The following is a 15,805-nucleotide window of genomic DNA, read 5'->3' on the forward strand; positions in this document are numbered from 1 at the left end:
ATCGAAGCGTCGGAGATCTTACAAAGCGGGGTAATCAGAAGATGCCGCAGCAACAAGTTGGAACGGCGGCGCAAACCAGACCACGCACCGCTTGCGAAGCGTCCCGACTCATCTTCACCCACCATGTCGCGCGACCATTTCCGCGAAGCCAGCCAAGCCAGCGTCGTGCCCACAGTCACAAAAGTTTCCGGATCGATGGATCGAGAAACGTATATGTGGAACGTTTTACGTTGTTTGAAAGTGATTTAAACACTACTATTAAGACAAAGAGTTTCCGGAATGAGGAATGTGGCACCGTACCACGTTCCCCGGTGACTGGTGGGACTGGTCGCGCCACGGAGCAGCGTACCCACCTCCAGCCCAGAAAGGCAACAGCTGAACCTGAACGACGGAATCGCGAGCGGCGCGCCTCCCCGGTTCCTCGCCGGTGGTGCCCGCGGGGCGGCGGCGGCGGCGTGGCTGCACGGTTACACCCTCCAGCGCACACGGCTCGCGAAAATGGCAGCCGCATGCCAGAGGCGCTCGGCCAGTCATCAGGATCTCTCTTGCTTTCGTCCAAATCCGACCACAGAGGCACCTAATTTCGGATTGATGCATTCATCCGGCAATCGCAAACAGGGGACACTTTGGACGCTGACGCTGACGTCCAACGGGCAACGTAGACACCGATTTGATAGGCTGGAGATGATGCCATGATGGTGGATGACTGTAATCTGAACGAAGTGATCGGTCGTGGGAGGATGACGGATAATCTGGTCATCAAGCTCTCTTTCTCTCTCTGGAGTTTGAACAGCGGGATGATCCCTCGCGTCTTGTAAAGATCATGTCTAGAAAGTGTGTTTGGTTCGAAGGATGGAATGTCGAAATGTTCGCCGCTTCTCGTAAACAAAGTGTTGTTTTATTTCAAGGAATTGTGTTCTAACTTGTAACCACGCGATCTAGGATTTTCTTTACTTCTCAGGTCATATATGCCGTCGATTCACTTCTGTCAGCTGTCACTGCTGCATCCTTGTAAGCTAGAAGCTTGCTACTAAACAAGACAACTGCTTTCTTCAGCCACGGCTTCTAAACTCATCATATGGTGAGGTGGATTCCTGCATTTTTTTTTGTACTTCAAGCTAAAGCAGAAAACGTGCCATAATAACAAGCGTAGTCAATTTTGGTTATCCCTTCACACACAGCTGAAATGCTGAATCAAAATGAACACTTTGCCATGGCGGCAGCCCTCTGTTTGAGACAGGCGTCAACAACTCAAAACTCAAAAGGGACGATGTTTTTGTAGTGTTGGTGGTGGGCCCGGTGGCCCAGTTCGTTGCCTCCCTGGTGGCTATAAATTGATCGGCTCGTTTCAGACGCTAAGCCATCACTGCAGCGCATCAGTTCAGACTTCAGAGAGAGACTCCTCTCGTCGCCTCCTCCCGCTCGCCTCTTGCCATAATGCCATCTCTCGCCGATCGAGATTGAGGTCATCCCAAACCAGTCCAGGGATCGCCATGCGTCGTTCACCGCGCTGTCCGGTGCCCGCCGCGGCGCTGCTCGCGCTCACGGTGGCACTGGCCGCGTCCATCGCCGTCGCCGTCGCGGCGCCGCTGGAGCGGGCGGACGAGGAGGTGCGGCGGCTGTACGAGGCGTGGCGGTCGGAGCACCGGCGGCCGCGCTGCAACTGCGGCCAGGCCGGCGAGGAGGACCGGCTGCGGCTGGAGGTGTTCCGCGCCAACCTGCGCTACATCGACGCGCACAACGCGGAGGCCGACGCGGGGCTCCACACCTTCCGCCTCGGCCTCACCCCCTTCGCCGACCTCACCCTGGAGGAGTTCGTCCGCCGCGCCCTCGGCTTCCGCAACGCCACGGCGCCACGGGCCGCCAGCACCCGCTACCTGCCCCGCGCCGGCGACGACCTCCCCGATGCCGTCGACTGGCGCCTTGCAGGCGCCGTCACCGAGGTCAAGAACCAACGGCATTGCGGTTCGTATCCGTACGCACAAACTCCATCCTAGCTATGGCTATGCATGCTCTCGTCTTGGGAGTTACCTCACCGAGCTAGAGCTAGCAAGCTCCTTGTCCTTGGTAAGATTTGCAGTGGTGACCTCTGGGCTGTGAGAGATACATGCAGGTGGGTGCTGGGCGTTCTCGGCAGTAGCAGCCATGGAGGGGATCAACAAGATCGTGACGGGCAACCTCGTGTCGCTCTCGGAGCAGGAGCTGATTGACTGCGACAGCCATGACAGCGGCTGCAATGGCGGCGACATGGGCAACGCCTTCCAGTTCGTGATCAACAATGGCGGAATCGACACCGAGGCCGACTACCCCTTCATCGGAACAGACGGGACCTGTGATCCCATCAGGGTCCGTACTCTCTCACTCACCAATTCGTGCACTAGCAAATTTCTTCAGCTTAATCGTAAGCGCAAGAATTTGTGAGCACGTATTTGTGTGTGGATGGTGATTGAGATTTGCATTCTTTTTTCTGCTAAAAAATCATAATGCAGGAGAACAAAAAGGTTGTCGCCATAGATTTATACGAGATGGTGCCACCCAACAACGAGAAGGCGTTGCAGAAGGCGGTGGCGAACCAGCCCGTCAGCGTCGCCATTAATGCCAACAGCCCTGCGTTCCAGCACTACATCTCGGTAAGCAAAGCATCTGGATGAAGGAGAAGGAACCCAGATAATCAATGCAAAGCATCCGTTCTTGTTCTGACGAACTGCTCTTCGTCCCGAGCGTCGTGTTCGTGCAGGGCATCTTCAACGGGGTGTGCGGGCTGCAGCTGGACCACGGCGTGACGGCGGTGGGGTACGGCAGGGACTTCTGGATCGTGAAGAACTCGTGGGGCCCCGGGTGGGGCGAGGGCGGCTTCATCCGTATGGCGCGCAACGTGTTCTTGCCCACGGGCAAGTGCGGCATCGCCATGGACGCTTCGTACCCGGTGAAGAACGGCCCCAACCCGACGGCGAAGGCTGGGATTGTTAAGATGGCTCTTGCTTAGGCCCCCTTGGTGTGGGATGTGGACTCTAGATTTGCTCGTTTACAAGTGTGTTGTGGTGAATCGTGATGCGTTTACACCGGGAATGAGTATTGATGAAATTATGTAACGAATAAATATATTATCTTATTATTTGGCTAACAAACGAAGCCTCCACGTTCGCTTTCAAGACCTAGAAATTTTCACGTTAATTGGAAAAAATAGAAAAAATAAAAATTACCCACCACTACCGTTATGATAAAATTACCCTAAAATACCCATGTGCCTAATTTAAAATCACCCACCAATGCCATTATGAAAAATTAAATATAAAATATCATTTAGCTATGTATCAATCTATTATATTAATAAGGGAGTGTTAGAAGAAGCTAAAAAAACCACCACGTTCGTCGAGAGGGTCAAAAAATTCTCACGTTAATCTAAAAAAGAGAAGAATTTGCACCGTCGGATTTTATGAAGATCTAATGGTCTATATTAACCTAAAGAGTCCAAGCCAAATACTAGAAGAAGCTAAAAAAGCCACCACGTTCGTCGTGAGAGTCTAGAAATTCCCACGTTAATCTAAAAAGAAAAGGATTTGCACCGTCGGATTTTATGAAGATCTAAGGGTCTATATTAACCTAAAGAGTCCAAGCCAAATACGAATTATAAATATAACTAGATTAGGAATCTAAAAATAAGCAATTCATCAACGTGATACATACTGTCTTTATATATGTTTCCTTTTCTTTTCTATCTCTTTCCCCCCACGAAGATGTATATGATACGGAGGAGTAGATGAGATGAGGCACGAAGATGTATAGGATACGGAGGAGTAGATGAGATGAGAACTGAGAAGCCTGCCGGCCAGCATCTCAAAAGGTCCTCATCAGCTTGCACGCTGCTAGGCCATCTTTTGTGCGCTCAAAGCTCATGTAGGACACAGTGGCGACTCCATTTGCAAAGGCAAGGCTGGCGACTCCATTTGCCCTAGATACTAGGGTTGCAAGGCATTGAGCCACGGGGTAAACTTCGAGACAAAACAATAGCAACATCCCTGCTCTAGCCGGACAAGAAAGCGAACGGCCGGGTAGCACTAGGCCGCGCCTCACGGCAGGCACATGGTCTGGCCGCTGCACGTGTACTTGCCCGTCCAATCCTGTGATAGGGAGAAGGAAGCTGTTAGCTGATTTAGCCTGGGTTAACAACAACCCAAATAAGGGAGAGGTAGACCGGCAGCTGTAGCAACGTGTATGTTGTCCTTATTTTGTCATTATACATGAATATATTTTGTAATACAGTATCCAAATCCAATTAGCCAATTAGGAAATATCAGGCTCTAAGGTAACTATTGGCGGCCCATTGAAATTCTTTGATTGTGTTCCGTCCAATAAAATTTAGGCCTGGACATGAGTCATGACAGGAGAGAAGAACGAACGTCACTTGCACCTGATGGCCGGGACATGATGAGAGGAAATTGCTGTTGTGGGAGCCTCCTGACACTGATACTGGACATATCAAAATCAATGTTGATGATGTTGTCTCTATGCAGAATCACAAGCTGGTATTGGCCTTGTGAGTGGGGATCACACATGTAAAGTCATACTTTCAGCCTACATAGATTATTTAGTCCGACTGTATGGCGGTCATTCACTACTATCGAAATAAGGGGCCCGCCATACTTATTCTGTTATTCACCAACCAAGAGGCTACATATTGCAAGAATGCTTCAAAATTAGTATCGAGTCATGTGAAAGAGAGCAGAACAATATCACAAATGATCTAGCTTAGACCACGAAGCTGCTAAACCATAGCGTAGTATGGCACGATCTCTCTCTGAAGCGTTAAAAGCAATAAATATCTTTAATTGCTTGGATAGTATAATCCCCTTCTGAAGTGTTTGAATAATTAATAAAATTTTCTCTTTACTTGCAAAAAAATATGAAACTAGAATACATTTTAGCTCTTTTTTGCGGGTACATTTTTAGCTTCCTCAATCGAGGAGCACGCATACCCACAGTAGAGATCCATGTACAATTGTTCCCAAGCATCCGAGGCACGAGGAAGCAGCCTAGCTATGAGCAACATGGGAAAAAGTTCAATTGTGTAGCCCTTTAACGGAGAATAAGAGCAAAAACATGTTATGTTTTGCTCCAGATACAATGATTCAATTTTCTAAAAACGAGAGAACAATTGTGGCATTTTTTTTAGAGAAGCTAAGTTGTTACATCGATCATTCTCAGCTCAATTGATCACGAATGAAAGGTAAAGGTATACACAAAACAAAGAATACAAAAGAAGAATATATTATTGTTTCTCCATTTGTTATTGGGAAATATATACATAGCGACTACCTCCAACGCTTTGTTTGCCGAATGGATATTTCCCCTTAAATCCGCTGTAGCAAGGATCAAAATCGAAGCCAAAAGATCTCTTGAAGACAGTTTGCATAAAGGGGTACACCATTTTTTCTCGAAAACAACAATGGTTTGGTGTAGGTATTATGTAGATGTGATGTGGTTTCAAACTTGAAGGCAATAGGATTATGCACAATTTTGAGAGGGGCTAATAATTTTTTTTTGGAGAGATCATGGAGACTTGGAGAGGCACACATTGATGGTAGCACATGGGGAACAACTACTATCAAAATTAAGAAATGAGAAAAAAATGTGAGGATGGTGTGGCCATGGTAGAGATTTGACACGATTGCAATCTACATGATGATGAAAGAGGGCAAGATTTCAAGAGGCTGACGACAACCGTGGTGAAAGCAATGTGTTAGCCATGAAGAAGCGCAGTTGGACAACAAATTTGGAGAAGCCTCCACGATCAGAAGATAGAAGAGGAAGGGCAGTAGGGCTAAGAAGCAATCTCAATCTAGAAAGTGATGAGAGTTAGTGCTCGACTTGGAGAGCGCACGTCGCAACACAATCCCTATCGAGTCAGGAGGTCGTGTATCACCCTAACATAGCAGAGCATCGATGTCATCACCGAGCTGAGGCATTGTGATGACCACGGGCAATGATGAGAGACGAAGTGAGCACATGACCTGTTTGGGACTGCTTCACTCCAGTTTTCCAGGTCCACTCCAGAAACTCCATGGTGGTGTATCTCCACAAATTTCTGAAGCACCACTTTACATGGCCTTCAAATCCACAAAAATGCATGAACTAGCAGGGGAGGCCTTCATATTCATGAAGACAGCTACTCTAAGTTTTGTGGAGTAATGGTGTTTGAATTGGGAGCGACTCCACAACTTGAAGCTGAAATATCTAGAGTGGAACAGTCTTATATTAATTAGTTAGGAAAGGGTTGTATATTACCAATACAACGATGAGTTTGCTAACCCTGGTGCATGATTAATGGTGGAAAAAGGTACAATCACCATAAGAAAAAGATGATCTAGCTTATGCGCATTAAGGTATCATTTCAAAATTCAAACTCAATTAAATTAATAATATTATCTCTAATCGATACTCATCTGGATCGTCTTTTAATGGTTTAAGGAATTTATCACATAGCAAAGACTCTGAAACAAAAATTTACATAACCAGCTAATAATTAAAAATTATACTCATGTTAAGAAATTTTAAAGTGTATATTGAGTTAAAAAAATATCTCTACATAAATTGTTCCCTTTTTCTTCTTACCCATATTACCAAAAGAATAAGGCACAAAATATGATGGTGAAGAAAACATAGGCGATATCTTCAGTCTAGATCATTAAGACTTCCATAACAGGATTAAATGAAACTATACACCCGTTTCTTCAAATAATAAAACTTAAATATCAACATAAAAAATACTAGCTACTGCGCGGGTCACCTTCCTAGTTACAAATATATACTATCAATAAAAAATAAAGCTAGATGCTGGCCAGCGCGGCCGTTGTCGAGTGCCTGGACGGGGGACGGCGACGGCGACAGCGTCATCACCATCGAGGAGTTCAGGCTGATGGCCGACCTGCTCTAGATCGAGCCTAGGCTGCCGCACCTACGCTTGGAACGGTGTCTAGTTTGTTCTGTGCCCGTGGTGTTCATCTATGTACTGAGCTTGACAATAATCAAGTGCGTGTTTTTTTTCGAAAAAAGGATTTCTCTGCAAATAATCAAGTGGATGTTCATATCTATGATCCTCCGTGGACTGAGCAACGTGCAAGAGAACGCGCGTGTTTACGGCCTCGTGAAGGCTGCAGGCTGCAGCCATGGAACAGAGCACCGGCCACCCTGCTCTAATGGTGGTGGGAAGCTGGAGTCTGAAGGTACGGTATGGCGCGGCCGCGGCGCGGCAGGGGAACCTCCAGTAGAACTCACCGCGGTGGCTGCTCACGGTGGAGGTGCTCCTGGATCTGATGAACACCTGGGAGCTCGCGCTCGGCGTGGTGCCGCCGTTCGCCGTGCCGGCGCTCCGCGGCTTGAGGTAGCCGCCGGGCCCCACCCTTTTGGGTCCGGCTCTTGCTCGCCCGAGCATCCCCTTGAAGCGGTGAATGTGCAAATCGTGGCCGCACAAGTGCGATCAAACGGCTGCGACGGACCCCAGGTGGACGGTATTTCATTTACCGTCCACACCACGCCAGGGTTTCGGTCTGTGCCTTGTCGAGCTCCGCGGCGGCTGCAGTATCGCACGTGCCCGCGTTCGCCGTGCCCTGCGTCCGTCTGGGCGGCCGCCAATGGCGTCGTCGCCGCCATCGGATTTCGCGGCGAGCTTGCCTCGGATTCATACGAAAAGCCTGTCGCCATCGCGCCGAGGAGTGGCTTGCCGTGCGCGCCGGCCGGCGCCGAACACAATGACTGGCTCGTCGTAGGTGCTCCTGGACGCGACGAGTGCCGGGAGTTGGGGCAGGGCGAGGTCGGCGCTGCAGTACGACGCGCCCTAGGTCGTGGTTGCAAAAGCTCCAATCTCATAGGCACAGCCATCGTCGGCACCGTCGGCAATGAGGAGTACTTCAAGCTCATGGCGACCTCATCGCCGGACCCTCGCTTCGTTGCTTGCATCCTGATCCTCGAAGTCCGACGCGGAGGACGCGGCAAGTAGGTACACGCCGGCGCCGTGGCGGCTGCCTCGCCGGCATGGAGGTACGGCGCGGCCGCCGCAGGGGAATGGCTCAGAACTCACCGCGACGGCTGGCTCGCGGTGGACGTGATGAACGTCGTGGAGCTTCAGCGCGCGGCTGCAGCGCGCCGCGTCGGCGCTCGATGGCTCGAGGTAGCCGCCGGCCCCCTCTTTTGATCCAACGACAGGCTCCCGCGGCCCCGAGAGTTGACTGTGGTCAATAACTTCTTCAAATCTCGGCCGCACAATCCCGATCAAATGGCCGCGAAGGACCCAAGGGGTGGACGGTAAATGAAATACCGTCCACCCCTGTCGTTGTTTCGTCGCCCGACCAAGCTACGGCCAGGTCCCGTGTCTCGCCACGCGCGGCGCCGCTGCGCTCCGCCGTGCTCGAGCTTGTGTGCCGTGGCCACCCTCGCGTCCGGCGACGGCGAGGATGACGGTCATCTCCTTGTTGTCATCCGACTTGTGCTCATCCTCGGCTCTTCTCAGGGCAGACCTGCCGTCCCTGTTGCGGCTGCAGTTTGCCATGCCCGAGGTCAAGGCGCGACATGCTGGCGCGCACCGACGCCGACGCCGACCGCGACGGGCGGCTCAGCATCGAGGATCTCCTGGACGTGATGAACGCCGGGGAGCTCGCGCACTCGGCGACCTGCTGCAGTCGGCGCTGCCCACGCTCGAGGGCGACGGGGGCGCGCTGGTCGGCGCGGACGAGCTCGCCAGGGCGCTCAGCGTCGTGGGCGCCGCCAGCGCCGAGGACTGCGCGGCCATCGTCGAGTGCCTGGACGGCGACGGCGACGGCGATGGCGCCATCACCATTGAGGAGTTCAGAGGCTCATGGCCGACCTACTCTAGATCGAACCTACGCTGCCACACCTACACTTGGAAATTGGAACGGTTTCTAGTTTGCTGTGTACCCGTGGTGTTCATCTATGATATTCCGTGGGCTGAGCAACGTACAAGACGAAAACGCAAAGCTTGCAAGTCGAGAAGGCTGCAGGCGGCAGCCATGGACCAGAGCACCGGGCACCTCTGGTAGTGGTGGGAAGCTGGAAGGTATGGCGCGGCCGCGCGGCATGGGAATGGCTCCAGTGGAACTCACCGCGGCGGCTGACTCACGGTGGAGGTGCTCCTGGACCTGATGAACGCCCGGGTGCTCGCGCTAGGTGCGCTGCCGCCGTCCGCCGTGCCGGCACTCGCGGCTCGAGGTCGCCGCCGGGCCCACCCTTTCCGTCCGGGTCCGGCTCTTGCTCTCCCGAGAGGTGACAGCGGTCAATAAAACCCGCGAATTATCCCCTTGGACCGGTGAGTCTGCAAATCACGGCCGCACAAGTCCGATCGAACGGCTTCGAAGGACCCAGGGATGGACGGTATTTCGTTTACCGTCCACCCCCTAGGTCGTTATTTCGTTACCGACCACGCCAGTCGCCGTGCCCAGGGCGGCAGGCCTCTCTGTCCATGTCTAGCCAAGCGCGGCGGCTGCTGCAGTCCGCCGTTCGCCCGGGCTCGAAGCCACCCATCCCGTCCAGCGACGGCGACGCCCGACCCCGACGGTCTCCTCCATGTTGATAGCGCAGGAACACCTGGACTGGACACCATGAACGCCGGCAGTTCGAGCTGGGCTCGCTGTTGCTGCTGCTGCAGTGCTGCCTGCAGATCGATCGAGGCCCAGAGGCGCGGTCGAGCTCGGGGTCGCACCTAGCGTCGTAGGCACACAGGCACAAAAGCCCGCGACGGCGCCATCAGCAATGAGGAGTTCTAGTTCATGGCCGACCTCGTCGCTGCCCCCGGGCTTTGCTGCTTGCACCCTGAGCCTCGAGTCCGATGCGGAGAACGCAGCGTGCAGGTACGCGCCGACGCCGCTTGCAACTCGCCAAGCCGGCCTGCAGCCAGGGAACAGAGGGTAACCGGCCACATCCGTGGTGGCACGAAGCTGGAGAATGGCGCACGGCTGCAGGGGAACGACTCCGGCGGAACTCACCGCAGCAGCTGGCTCATGGAGTCATGGCGGATGCGATGGACGCCGCGGCACGCGGCTGCATTCAGCCGGCGCCTGCGCTCCTCGGCTCGAGGTAGGCGACGGACCCCACCCTTTCGATGAGACTGCAAATCTTGGCCTCACAATCTCGATCAAACGGCTGCGAGGGACCCCAGGGGTGGACGGCATTTTAATTACCGTCCACCCCAGGTCGTTATTTCATTTCGCGACCACGCCATGGCTTCCGGCCGTGTCTCGCCAAGCGCGGCTGCTGCTGCAGTTCGCCATCCGCCCGCTCTCAAGGCCGCCCGTCCCGTCCGGCGAGGGCGAGGCGCCGATAACCGCCTCCTTGTTGATAGGACGCGGGAACTCTTGGACACCATGAACGCCGGCGGTTCGAGCTGCGCTCACTGGGGCTGCTGCAGTGCCGCCATTCCCGAGGTCACGCCGCACGCACGGACGCACCGACGCCTCCGAACGCAATGCCCGGCAAATCGTAGACGTATAAGCTCCTGGATGAGGTGAACTCCAGGGGTTTGGAGTTCAATTCGGACAGGGCGAGCTGCCGAGCTCAACGCTGCAGCCGGCAGCAGGGCGCGCCGCGCCCAGGTCGATCGAGGACCCGTTGGCGCGCTGGTCACGGTCGAACTCACAGTTACATCTAGCCTCCTAGGCAGAGCTGGCGACGGCGCCATTAGCGACACGGAGTTCAAGCTCATTGCCGAAGTCCAATTCGTAGGACGACGCGGTGGGCAGGCAGGTACGCGCCGACGCTGCTTGCAACTCGTCAAGCCTGCAGCCGTTGAACAGAGTACCGGCCACGTCTGATGGTGGTAGGAAGCTGGAGGCCTGGAGCTGGAGGGCCGCACGGCATCAGGTGAACAGCATCATTGGAACTCACCGCGGCAGATGGCTTCATGGAGTCGTGGCGGACGTGATGAACGTCGCGGTGCCGGTGCGCTGCTGGCTTCGCCGTGCCCCCACCCTTTTTACTCGACAACCGGCTCGTGGTCAATAATTTCTTCAAATGGTCCTTCTAGAACGGTAAATACGCAAATCTCGGTCGCAAAAGTTTGATCGGACGGCCGCGATGGGACCCTGGGGGTGGACGGTATTTCATTTACCGTCCACCCCGGCACCCCCTGGTCGTTCCCCGACCACGCCGGGGGTTCGGTCCACGCCTCGCCAAGCACGGCGGCCGCTGCATTCTCGCTTGCGCAGGCTTTTTGGCTTGCCCCTGGCGTCCGGCGGGCCGCTGCCGGACTCGTTGCCGCACTCGGGATTCGCGGCGTTCGTCGAAAAGCTTGTCGCCGAGGAATGGAGCGCCGCGCGCGCCGGCCGACGCCGAACACAATGGCTGGCTCATCCCTCGTCGTAGGTGCTCCTGGACGCGACGAACGCCGGGGGTTCGGGCAGGGCGAGCTCGGCGCTGCAGCAGTACGACGCGCCTTAGATCGTGGTTGCAACAGCACCAAGCCTCGTAGGCACAGCCATCGACGGCACCGTCAGCAATGAGGAGTTCAAGCTCATGGCGACCTCATCGCTGGTCCCGCGCTTCGCTGCTTGCATCCGGCGACGGTGACGGTCGCCTCCTCCTTGTGAACGGCCCTTCTTTGTCCTCCTCACCGTGGAGGAGCTCCTGCCGGAGTTCGGACTGGACTCTCCCGTTGCTGCGGCAGCTCGCCGTGCCCGAGGTCAAGGCCCGACGGCAGCTCAACGTTGATGTTAACTCGAGGGATAAGCAAGTGGGTAGGATGCTAATTTTGCAGGGACAGGAGCCTGTAGGAATTTTCTGACATCCTGTGTGCGCGCAGATCAATTTCTGTGTTTGGTTTTCTGTGCAATCTTTCAATGAGTGCGATCCCAAGGTACATTGCATGGATTTGGCCAGACAGAATGAAAAGGCGCGGAGATCAAAATTCAGGAATATGAACTCTGAAAACATGAAGATACAGTGCCCCTGATGGTGTCAGGAACAGTTGCAGGAGCAGAGGAGCGGGGCGGGGGGGCAACCTTTTACTCCAAAAAGAGATAATACAAAAAAATCAAACGGACGTCAAGAGCTGTGTACCCAGGTAAGATATTGCACTAAAACGTCCACTCCTCGAGCATGCCCTGCACGCTGTTCTTGCGCCAAAAAGCAGGAGAGGGAGAGGCCTCGTACGTGGTCTCCTGGAATCGCAGAAAGGCGCTGGTTGGCCAAAAGCGACACCACCGTACCGCAGGACTGCCGTACCGGCCGGGCAGGGGCAGCTCCCCCGGTTCTTCACCGTCGCAGCCGACGGAGCCCGCCGGCGGCGGCATGGCTGCACGCAACGCTCACGGTTCCGCCCGCCGGCGCACACGGTTCCGGGCAAAAGAGGGATGCACGCCTGGGGAGCGTTCGAGTAGCGCGAAGGCACGGTGCCAATCAGCATCTCGATGCCTCTAGTGGTGGCAAGACTTTATTAGAGGCAAAAGCATGATGTGCTCAACTTGCTTGGGGGTAAATGGGGTGCCACTACTCTCCATCGTGTTCGCTAAACCGGCCGGCCGCTCTAATCCTACCCGCGGCCGTGCAGAGGGCTCGTCCAAACCCGAGTACCTTATCACCCATCGGTGGAGGCCATGAAGCCGCCCTACCCACCACATCAGTTTGGTCGCATGTTGATGGACAGTGGCGGATCCACGATTTGCCCTGGGGGGCTGCCCCCCTTTCTTCTTCCTCTCTCCTTTCTTTCCCCTGCCCCCCTTTCTTCTTCCTTTCTCCTTTCTTTCCCCTTCTTCTCCCTCCTTGCCTCTACTTTCCATGGAGTTTCTGGGGGTAGGGGGCTTGAGCCCCCCTGCCCCCACGCTAGATCCGCCCCTGTTGATGGAGATTGTATGTTTTCGTATTGCCACTGCTGAGGGTGCGAGTGCGACCGTGGATAATTTGATTGTTGTTAAGCTCTATATATAATCAGGCAACTACGATCCGAATTGAATAATAATGATCAGCTGATCCATATCTGTTTTCCTTCAAGTAGCCTCATGTCTGATATAAACATATATATGATACTTCTATTATACAATGACAGACAAATAACATGGTATGTTGGTAATACCAGTAAAGGAAAAAAATCGGAGGTGGACGATAAACGTGTTTATCGGATTTTTTGGAAATTTATCGGATTCGTCATTTTTCTTTCAAACAATTTTTTTTAAAAAAAATTCTCAAACTATACACAAAATAATCTAGATTATGTCCAAATAATCTAACAAAAAAAAGGAAGACATCATAACGTATAGAAATGAGAAGATATATGGACTAGGAGGAAGAGGATGGGCACGGATGCGAAGTTACTGATAAATTTCTACAAACCGGTCACCACCGATAAACACGATTATCAGATTTCTCGTTTTTTTCTTTCACCGATGAATTTTTCCCTAACATATGAGGATTTAGTTCATGACGGCTCGTTTGGTCTATAAGAATTGAGATGGATATATATTGATCTCATTTGCACATCTATTCACATGATTTAATCCATTTTCTGTTAAAAAATGCAACCTAGCACGTGCAATTTGATCTAGGATTTTTTTTATATTATACCAAAAAAATCCCAAGCCATGCATCCTATATTATCAGCACCTTGGCATGCATGGTGGCGTGGCGGCTGCTCTCTCCCTCTGTTTGAGACAGGCGTCAGGCCTCAGCGACGAGGCTATTGCAGGCGGTTTTTTCTTTTTTATATTTAAAAAAATCAAAAATATATGTCCTTTTTGAAATATTTCAAAAATATACCCCGGTCGCCCTCCCATAGGGCGACAGGCCCAATGTGTAATTTTTTTTTTCAAATTTGCAACAAAGTCCCTGGAGAAAAAAAAACAAGCCCTGTCGCCCGTTGGGGGCGGCGACAGGGGCCTGTCGCCTGGCCCACAGGCGACCGCCGCTGGGCCCGGCCCACAGTCGCGGCAGGGGGCCTGTCGCCCCCCCCCCCCCCCCCCCCCCCGCGGGCGACCGGGGTCTCCCCCCTTATAAAAGCCCCAGCCCTCCCCTTCCCTCCTCATTTGAGCCCGAAAATTCCACCGAAAATCCAGAAAAAAAGAGAGGAGTGAGGAGAAGGAAAGCGGCGAAGCCCTGCCGGATTCAGCACTTGTGATCTGCAGGTTAGTACATTTAGTTTAAATATTGTTATATTTAAGTACTACATATTTAAATATGAGTAATTTAATTTAATTAGTGCTATAGTAGATCCATTTAAGTAGGAGTTCAATGATACTTTAGTTTGTAGTTACGTAGTAGTAAATTAGTTTAGAAAATTAGTTCTACGCATTTATTATTACAATTGCAGTGCTATTAGAGACATGTTTATAAATTAATTATGATTTAGAATAGAATTTGGCATATGCAGTATAGAATTCGAGAGTCATCACGTAGTTATGAATACTTATACGTTGTAGTTGAATTTCATACTTAGTTTTTACGGATTATTGAATAAGGTAGTGAAGTAAAGAGTATAACTCGATAAGTATTATGTGATATACAGATATGTCGAGCAAAATGCAGTTTCAAGTATTTTATGGTGAATACAATATTATGTATGGGCCAAATGGAGTAGATCTTTCTGCCTTTAAGCGCACATCTAGCGGCATAGATAAACCTCTGGAAAGGAGTTTTGGTTCCATATGTAAGTGGCTGCAGCGTGGGTTCCATGTTGATCCGTTGACACATGTGATCACTGTCCAGTCTCTTGTTAATTGGGAGGTAGAAAGTGAATTATGGGAATTAATGATGATACACAGCACTGATGACTGGCAGAAGTACATGCAAGCAGCTCTAGAGCGTGGGTGGCCTCTGGCCATTCTTGTTCAAATCCGGGAGAAGACACAAAATGAAATCCAACATTGTGCAGATCAAGGAACTCCGAGTATTCGAAGAGAGACCAATTATGTTGAGCAAGATGAGTCAGAAGAGACAGAGAACCAAAACATGGGACCACAGGGCCTTGCTGATGAGGGAGAGATGATACATAGCATTGTGGACGAGATGGAGGCAGAAGACCAAACCGCAATAGAGATGGAAGAATATGAGGACTCATCTGATGACGAGCAGTACTCATTGCCAAAAGAGTGGAAAGAGCATGATTTTGGCAGTCATATCGCAGAAGATGTACGAAATCAGGAGTGAGAGTACAGAGGGAATGAGGTAGTGCAAGGTGCAACATATCCAAACATTGAAGCCGTAAAAGATGCTGTGAGACTATGGGCAATCTCATTGAAACGAGAATTCAGAGTCGTGAAGTCTGGCAGTAAAGAATATGAGGTGAAGTGTGTGAATGCTGGATGTCCATGGCGAGTACATGCATTCAAGGGAAAATGGAAGTCAAACTGGAAATGTTTTGTCCTTGAAGCTTTTATGACATATACCTTTTACCAGCCGTGACTAGGGGACAAAGAATTATGCAACGAGCCTTCTTTTGCATAGGTGCTTCTGTTAGAGCATTTCAGTTTTGTCTTCCGGTGATCTGCATTGATGGCACATTTTTGACTGGAAGGTATAAAGGTCAGATACTCACCGCAATCGGTGTAGATTGCAACAACCAAATTGTTCCGCTCGCATTTGTATTTGTTGAGAATGAGAACATAGACAGTTGGTATTGGTTCCTTGAATGAGTGAAGAATCATGTTGTTGCTGCACGTCTAGATGTGTGCCTTATTAGTGATAGGCATGCAGGTATCCTGCAATCAATTGCGTCAGGTAACGCACAACTTCGGAAGCCGTGTGCAGTACGAAGACAGCCACGGGTCGTCTCAGGTGTCGTCGTCGTTCCCGTGTCCGTCGACCATACACG

The 15,805-nt window shown here is 51.9% G+C and overlaps 1 protein-coding gene and 1 pseudogene across 1 annotated transcript; both read left to right on the top strand.

The window, feature by feature from the left end:
• Nucleotides 1-1,392: 1,392 nt before the first annotated feature.
• On the top strand, nt 1,393-3,095 carry LOC120668559 (zingipain-2-like). The gene is made up of 4 exons (XM_039948302.1): nt 1,393-1,965; nt 2,114-2,346; nt 2,490-2,630; nt 2,738-3,095. Exons 1-4 carry the CDS (start codon nt 1,494-1,496, stop codon nt 2,984-2,986), a joined length of 1,095 nt encoding a protein of 364 aa, XP_039804236.1. The 5' UTR covers nt 1,393-1,493; the 3' UTR covers nt 2,987-3,095.
• Nucleotides 3,096-8,565: 5,470 nt separating this feature from the next.
• Nucleotides 8,566-9,053, top strand: LOC120669477 (annotated as a pseudogene).
• The last annotated feature ends 6,752 nt before the right edge of the window (nt 9,054-15,805 follow it).

Source organism: Panicum virgatum, chromosome 4N, assembly GCF_016808335.1.
Source record: "Panicum virgatum strain AP13 chromosome 4N, P.virgatum_v5, whole genome shotgun sequence".
NCBI classification, from domain to species: Eukaryota; Viridiplantae; Streptophyta; class Magnoliopsida; order Poales; family Poaceae; genus Panicum; species Panicum virgatum.